The sequence below is a fragment of the Cannabis sativa genome, chromosome 6, assembly GCF_029168945.1.
Source record: "Cannabis sativa cultivar Pink pepper isolate KNU-18-1 chromosome 6, ASM2916894v1, whole genome shotgun sequence".
Classification (NCBI taxonomy): Eukaryota; Viridiplantae; Streptophyta; class Magnoliopsida; order Rosales; family Cannabaceae; genus Cannabis; species Cannabis sativa.
In genome coordinates, this window is record NC_083606.1 from 57289118 (window position 1) to 57298182 (window position 9065).

The window sequence follows — 9065 nt, forward strand, 5'->3', positions numbered from 1 at the left end:
TGTCATTTTAAAAATTTAATGGTGTTTGGCACAAAATTTTAAAAACTGTTTTTAGATTTTTTTCTTACGAAAAAAAATCAATATTTTAGCACCATACCATGACATTAACCCATCCGAGTCTAGGTTCGGGTATGGTTTCGGGTCTAGGATCCGAGTATGTTAGACAAAAAAAATTGTTTTTGAAAATTGAAAACATCATTTTGATGTTTTCTGTTTTCTAGTTTTTTAAAACTCAATTTTTTAAAAACAGTTTTTAAAAATTTTTGCCAAACGACCTCTAATAACACTGACAATAGCAATATCGGGCATTTATTTGTCTGAAGTCTTAACATGTTTTACACTCTTCGGTTGTTAAGAAATCACATTGAGTTTATAGCAATACTGTGAAAATGCAAATACAAATTTTCTCTATTTCCATTTACAGATTCATAATAGAAAATCAAACCAGAAACCATAGGAAAAACACCAACCTTCAAAGACTCAAAAGTTCTCTCGGCCAACTTTGCAAAGAATGAAAGAGAGTACCAGCTGTCGAAGGGTCGTCGTCGTCGTTAGAGGAAGAGTTGGGGAAGAGACGTACGTCCTCACCGTCGTACTCGTCGGGGGTAGCTGTAGCGATCGGAGAGAGGGTTGTGGGTATTGAGGGGTTCAGCAAGAGGGGGTTGTGGGTTTTGAGGGTCGTGCGTAAGTCGTGGGTGTAATAAAATTGGGTCTCGCGCGGTGTGATATACACACCTTTGTCTTCGGTAAGTACCAAATTACCGAAAACAAAGGGCTCCACAAACACGTAGAGCCCTTTGTTTTCGGTAATTTGGTACTTACCGAAGACAAAGGTCCTCCTACAAATTTCACTTCATTTTACGATATATGAAACCCTTTTTGACTTCGTTTATTAATAAAGATCGAAAATATAATTAAAATTTCACTAAATAAGCGACGATAGGAGCATTAAAATAGTTTTATCTTCGGATTTTTAATTTATTAAAGAAAAAAAACGAAAATAAAAGATATGTTTGTAGTAGTGTAAACTTTTGTAGTAATAAGAACAATTACAAAGTTAAAGAAGAGTTATGAGTATGAATATAAGAAGAGCAGCAATGAGAAAGTACTTAACAGCGGCAAGAAGAATGGTTAAGCAATGAGAGAGAGTTGCCATAGCACCTGAATGCTTACAAGTTCTATGTGAGCTGCTGTGAAGCTTGGGAGTTAGGTGTGTGTATTCAGTTATTCTTTTAGTGGTGGGTGCACTTATTAAAAAATAAAAACATTTTCATTAAAAGTATCTATTAAATGTAACACCCCTATATTAAAAGAAAAGAGAACGAACACCAATAACTAAATTGACCTCCAATTCTTCTACTCGTTCAACAATATTGTTGTCAAAGTGAGTGGATGTCTTCATATCCACAGTACATATCATATAAGTTTGTGATAATAAATTCTAGTAATAAAGAATATACTATTTCAAGTCATCTTCAACCTAATCAACCAGAACTAGTCATCTATCTCATATAATCAATCCGAACTCCATCAATCACAGTGTTGGCACATGAGCTAGTTTTAGGCAAAAGAGTCACCCAAATACTCTCATCTCTATCAGCCTCTAAATCTCTCAACAATTCTGATATTCCTAATTTCAGTCTAGACTTTTTATTTCCATTACTTGCTCCAATTCTCTTCATAGGTAAACGAACAAAAGTTCCAGCAAATTCTCTATAAGTAGGCCCCACGTTCGTCTCATTTACTAAATTCACATACACATCGAACTTCACTATTCCATCCCCTTTAGTCTTGATTCCATAAACCACAAGAACTTCCTCTTCTTCTTTAATCTCCTCCTTAGATCGATATGGTTTGGGCCTGGGTACCTTTACTTTTATGGGGTATTTGAGACTCCGACCCTCTAATTTATTGCTAAACAAATGTAACCTTGAAGTTTCGTTATGATAATTCTCTTGAGTCTTCAATATATGTTTGGCAATTTTTGGTGAAATGAAGGGTTTAGGGCGTTTGTTCAACCATGCAAGATCAGTCTCTTCATAAGTATAACCGAGCTCCTTAGTATTCAAAACATCCGACACTTTGATCTTTACTAGTTGAAGATTCTCATTGTAAAAATAGAAATATGAATTGAGCCATACAGTATCGTTTATGGGTAAGTACATACCATGAATGTCTCTCCAAACATCCCAAATACGATCAAGATTTGCATGATGAGAATAGAAACATGGGTCCCAACCCGCCGAATAGAAAGCTCCCATGTTCTCATTGTGGGGATTCGAAGAAAGCCCAACCCATGTATGAACAGTGTTGTGTGGTGCCAATTCTACAGTGCCAGGTCCATCACAATACCCATCTTCACCGGGATACAATGGGCATCCCATAAAAAGCTCAGGCTTTTTTGCAGCAGCGATAACTTGATTATACATAAATGCCAAATTAGTATCAACTTGTTCTTGTTCTCCAGATGCATTGCCAACCGTATATGAATTATAATTCAAATCCACAACTTTATTGAAGTGTGAAGGCTCTCGTTGTGAATCTACAAAGGGTCCTTCAAGAAACATCTTGGGGAAAATCATGGAGTCAGGGTTATCCCAATTCCAAAAGGGCAAAGCAAAAGTGTCGTCATCGATGAGGCTAGCGAGAATTCGCTCATGAAAGTATAGGTACATTCGGTGGAAAGGGTAGAAAAGCCATTGACGATGGATATCAATTGTGGCAGATGAGAATTTCTGGTCATAAGCACCGGTGCAAAAGGTGCAGTGGAGTAAGGCTTGGCGGGAAAAGCTTCGAGGGTCGCTATAGGGAAGGGATTTCATGATAGTAAGAGCTTTGGTGTATTTAGCAATATATGTGGTATCTAAGTGGTGAGCTGAGCGACGAACTCTAAGCTTTGATGATTTTGAATAAATGTATTGGAAATCGATTGCCACGTCATCAGTTGCTGATAAGGGAGGACAACAATTGACTAAGAGGTCTGGACGACCATAGGAGTCATGGCATGATGTTAAGTTAGGACTAATTTCCATCGTCATGTTGGCCATGTTAATTTTGGTAATATTATCATTGCTTGATGATTTTCTATCATGGCTTCCTACTATGTTTAGGATTGCACCTTTTAATTTCCTGAAAAGTGATCAAATCAAGTTTAAACTTTATTATACATAATAATAAAAGCAATTAGTGGATAGTGGATTCTTTTGCCACTAATAATAATTTACCATAACTTAGATTGAGTACTTTCTTTTAGTGAATTCCTGTGCCACTAATATTGAGTAGAATATAGTCTCTCTTCGCGCGATTAATTTAATTTTTTTTAATATTATAATAAATAGTTACTTAAAAATATAATTCTAATACATAGTAAAATTATAAATATATTATCTTATTTCATATTATTATAAATAATTTATTTATTAAAAATTAAATGTATAATTTTATTAATTATTATTTAGAATTACTTATTAAGAAGTTTAAAATTTATTATATGTAGTATTTTAAATTGTTTTTGTTAAAAAAAAAATATTTTTATAAAAATAAATAAATAAAATGGTATTGAAAAAATTTACAGTGTTTCCCATAATGTATTATTTTCATATCTCGATTATTCAAAACTATTGTTATTATTATATCTCATTTGTTGTCTCATTGTATCTCACTTATTTTCATCACCGTATCTCACCCGTTGTCATTACTATATCACATCTTTTTTCATTATCGTATTTCAGTTGTAGTCGTCACTATTGTATTTTCCAAATATGTATCTTAATCTTAGAGAAAATTCATTAGTTAGTTCTTTTATTATTAATGAATATGTTTTGAAAATGTGATTATTATTTTTTAAATATCTTAACTAAAAAAAGAAAAAAAAAATATAAAAAATGTGATATTTTAGTTATGAGAAATGGTAAAGGCAACCCTCCTTGTTGGTATCATATCACAATTAGTATAATTAAGTAGCAGGTCACATATAATTTTCAAAAAATAAGATTTAAGAAATATCGCTAACCAATCGTGGGGTACCACTTGTGAAATGTGTTGGACACCAATAGTAATGCTCTTTATAATTATGTGATACTTGATATTAAAGTTATCATTTCAAAAAAAGACGCGTAAAATAGGCTTTTGACGTAAAATATGCTTTTTTTATTTTAATTCAAAGTTAAATTAATAAATTTAAAAATATGATTAAAAATATCTATAACATTTCAAGTATTTTAATTTTCAATTAAAATTTCTTTATATAAAATATCTATATAATTTTTATTTTTAAATATATATATATATAATATAATACTATAAAATTAATTAATTAATAGGATTTTCTGTTAAAGTTAACATAGAAATCCAAAAAGTATCGTTAAACCAAAAATTATGTTACACAGCCACACTTTATATAGAATAGATAGACATAGGGCATTTTTTAAAAATCTAATTCATTACATTAGCATAGGTGTCGTTTGGTAACATTTTTTTATCCGTTTTCCTTTTTTAAAATTAAAAAAGTAAAAATATTTTTTAAAAATATGTTCTATCAACCTATTTTCACCTTTCAATTTTTTAATTGAAAATCAAAATTTTGAAAATTTTAAAAACAAAAAAAAAAAAGTCCTTTTCATTGTTTTTTATACAGTTCTTTTTAATCAATGTTTTGGACTTCGACCAGACTCGGACCCAGACCCAAACCAGGCCCTGGCCCTGGTGCCGAACCTAGCACCCAATCTGAAACCGATCCTGGACCCAAATCCGACTTAAATAATGTAAAAAAATAAAATAAAAATGAACTTAACAGAACATACTTTTGTTTTCTGTTTTTAAAAATTGAAAAACAAAAGTGCTTATAGAACACATTTTTGTTTTTCAAAAACAAAATTTTTAAAACAAAAAATTCTACTTTTATTTTTGTAATTAAAAAATTAAAAAATAAAAATGTTACCAAATGTCACCATAATAAATAAATTAATGTGTAATCAATTACACTAGCATAATAAATGTGTAATTTTTTTTTTTTTTAGTTTTGTTTCCCTGGACAATATTTCAATTAAAAAAAAAGAATGAGTAATATGGTAGGCATATAATGATTAATTTTTTATTACTGCACGAATTTATTTATTAATTTGTAAAATTTTGTTGAGATTAATATTATTTTAACTTTTTTTTTTATTATTTGTCATAAGTAGTAAGTCATTCGACAAATATAAATTTTTGTGAAAATCTAAAAATATATTGATTGAAATTTGAAAATATGAATACATAAATATTAGCATCAAACATTAATTCACCTATCATAAGACAAACACATAGAGTAATCTATTATATAATAAGTTACGTAATTAAACTTATTAAGTTGAGTGTAGTTATATATTTTTCTAATTACCTATAGGGTGAGAGATAGATTAAAACTTTTAACTTTCTCTTGTGGGACCACTAGATTAAATCGTAGACCATAACTACTACAAGAAAACTAGGTGAATTTGAAGACTCAATATCCACAAGCCCGTGTGTTCGTCGAGATAGAGGTAATAATATAATAATAATAATTAAAAAAAAAAAAAAAGAACAAAAAAAAAAAAAAGAAAAATAAAAGATCATTTCCGACGAGAAACATTAATTGGTTTTCTTCTTTGCTTTCAACAATGGTATTACAATAGCCAAATTACTCAAGGAAATCTCAAAAACTCAGCTCAAAATCCTCTCAACTCTCTTGGAGGAAACTCAAAACTCACTTAAACTTACAACTATCTCAGAGAAACTGATCACATATAGAGAAATACACTATATAGAAAGTCTCACATGGAAAAACACTAACTCATGTGGAGATCACAAAATACTAAAACACTCAAAACTTAGTTGTTCTCTCATTTCTTCATACTCCATCTTATACCCTTGTTTCTTGTCCCTTATCCCTTGTCCTAAATTGAAATGATTTAAATTGGTTTATCTATATATAAAAGCCAAGATTCAACTAATTTCACTAAACTTTCCTTTTTGTTTTTCGTCTAACAGCATTATTCTTGTTTTTACTCATTTTAGCATCAAGTTTAGTTTTCAATCTTAATTTTGTTTATTGTATTAAATTCATTCTCTATTCCTTTAATGTTCTTGACTAGTGTCCGTGTCTTATATCACAACAAAAACAAACTAGCAAACAATTCAAAATTTTCATGCTCCTACTACTTATATTATTGACTATGAATGTGAATAAAGCGACTCGTATATGCTGATTTAAAAACCACCTTCCATAAATTATACGTCTTGATAATATATATATATATATATGTATATATTAAACTAATTTGGTAATTAAGAATTTTATTTAATTTATCACTTCATGTAACTAATTTAGTAATGAATGAATATGACCATCCTCTTTTTAAAATTATGACCAATAATTTTAAAAAGGGAAAAATAAATAGATATTGTTTAGAAGAGGTGATGTGATGCTTTCTAATAAAAGGAAATAATTAAGCAATTGAAAAAAACATACCAAATGTCAGAGGTATTGAGGAAAAATAGAGTTACTGGTAACGCAACTGCAATGAACAACGCAAACGAAACTACACGATTGCACTTTTGGGTAGCCATATTTTTGGATTGCTTCTCCACTCAAATAATACCTAATAATTTATTTAAGAGAAACTATGCGTATATATATGAAAAAATAAATGTATGGTATTAAAGAAATGGGCAACCGTTGTCCAATGTATATATAGAACCCACGATAATTTTAAAATTGGGGGGCCAGCATACAATATTGAAAAGTAAAAATAATTAAAGAGAAATAAATAATTTTCCTCCTTATATGTGTGGCAAAATTTCGTCCAAGTTTCTTTTGTTATACGACAATTCTTTCCCACTAATAATTTTGAAAAAAATGAATTCTCATTTAAAAAATAAAAATACAAACAAAAAAAATGATAGCAACACAAGAGAGAGGAGGTCTCCAATAGTAATTTCTTGCTAATTCATTAAGTTCTTACAGCAGAGTTATTTACACTCAATTGACAAAAGCCAAAAAGGCTAACAAAATTAGCTACAAAATATGCCCAAAGACTCAATGAGCCAGAATGAAGTCCTTGAGCCAACGAGGCTTGGCTCTTTCTCTCTTCCTTTGCTTCATGGCTTTCTCATTCCTGCTCTTTCCTTCAGCTTCTTCATTCCCCTCAGCTTCCTCATCAGCTGAAGTCTCCAAACCAATCTTCAGTTGCTCCTCTATAGCTTTCGGGTCCAATTATATTGGTCCTGGACTTTGGGCTTGTGTAACAAAAAATTCCTTTTACTAACCAAAAAAATTCCCAATATAAAACATTACAAGGACTGTAGTATCTTACATCAAGGAAAGTTATCTTTCATGGCTTCAATTAGTTCTCTTATCTCTATTTTTCTGGATTTGATGGTGGGAGCGAAAGCCAAGTGAGAGATAAGATAGCCTGTTACCTAATTAGTGTTGTAAATTTGTGAGTGTCGTGCTAGTTCGCCCCATATTGATATGTGATTTTTAAATACGAGTCGTGTCGTGCCACAGAAAAAATATGAATCGTGTTGTGTTGTGCCAATATTTTTAAAGGGTAGGCCTGCTCCAGTATTTTTGTGTCGTGCTTTGCTCATGTCAGCCTCTATTTTTTAAACAGGCCAGCCCATTTTTATTTTGGGGCTCGAATTCATGATTTACTTTCTCATATTATTTGTTTTTAAAAGTTGTTAAACTATATGTATATTGAATGCTTTAGTTATAATTATATAATTTCTCAGTAATATTTTACAAATAATCACATACAAAACATTTTTTTTATATTTTTATAGAATACACACATAGAAACTCACATAATAACAAACAGAACAACTTAAATCGCAATCAAAATTTACATAACAACCCATATAGAAACTACCGGAACAACCAAAATCATAATTTTTTTTTAAAAAAAAATAAAATTAGTATATGCAATAATTTCCCAAAATTATAAGTATTATTTAAATCTAAACTTTTACTTACAAATACTTAAATTTTTATATCACATCTTATATATAATTTTTATTTTACATATTTTAATAGTTTTAATGATAAAATTCTAATATCCAATATTATATTTAAATTTTATTATTTTTTTTATTTATGATTAATAAAGACGCATTTATTATTATTATTAATAATAAATTTTAGATCTTTTTAATATATCCTTTGATATTTTTCCAGCTTGTTGTGTGGTGTATTTTTCAAATTAATTTATTGGTATTTACGTGTCGATCCAAACTAATATTTTTTGTGTGCGCCAATTTTGTGTGGTATCAAAATGGATTCATATTTACAACACTATACCTAATTTAGGAAGTAGGGAGGCTAAATTTATTGTTTCTCAACTTTCAGTCTCACCTCTGGCGCAACCTAAAGTACAAGTTGATTATTTGGCAGTGGCAATTGGCCTGCTAGATACATGTGATGTGACGTTATTGATGAAGTAATATTTATTATTATTATTATTATTATTATTATTATTATTATTTTAAGATTTTACAAAAAATACTAAATTTTAGATAATTTTTTTTTTTTTAATTTTACTGTCACACGGTAGAAATTACATTTATAGTGTCCTCTTTTTTTTTTCTTTTATACAATAAACACTAAAAAAAATACAAGTCTTCAATCTTCGACACCCACAACCAGAACCACTACAATAGCACCAGGATAGTTGAAAAAATAACTATTAATTCCAACTAGATTGAGTAAAAATAATGAAATCAATGTCAAATAAATAATCATGACAAAACAATTGTAAAACAACACTAAAACAAATAAAAAAATAAAAGGAAAAAAAGATTTAAAAAAACTAACAATCTTCTGCACAGCCTCAATACCAGATGTAATAGCAGCTATATTTGTAAGCCTAGTCTTGAAAAATAAGAATAAAAAAGTACTAAACAAAACTAAAACAACACAAAAATAAATGTAAAACAATGAAACAGATATAACCACTTAGAAAAATATAAAAGAACTGCACACCTCAAAACCCTTTTGTCAGTAAACTCGTCAAATGTATTTATAGAAAAACTAGAATATAAAAAAT

At 29.5% G+C, this 9065-nt stretch overlaps 1 protein-coding gene across 1 annotated transcript; it reads right to left on the reverse strand.

Annotated features, from left to right (window-relative positions):
* Positions 1–1306: 1306 nt before the first annotated feature.
* On the reverse strand, positions 1307–6673 carry LOC115695971 (polyphenol oxidase I, chloroplastic). Its single transcript, XM_030623085.2, has 2 exons — positions 6491–6673; positions 1307–3129 (listed from the first exon to the last, which is right to left on the reverse strand). Exons 1-2 carry the CDS (start codon positions 6586–6588, stop codon positions 1503–1505), a joined length of 1725 nt encoding a protein of 574 aa, XP_030478945.1. The 5' UTR covers positions 6589–6673; the 3' UTR covers positions 1307–1502.
* Between the last annotated feature and the right edge of the window lie 2392 nt (positions 6674–9065).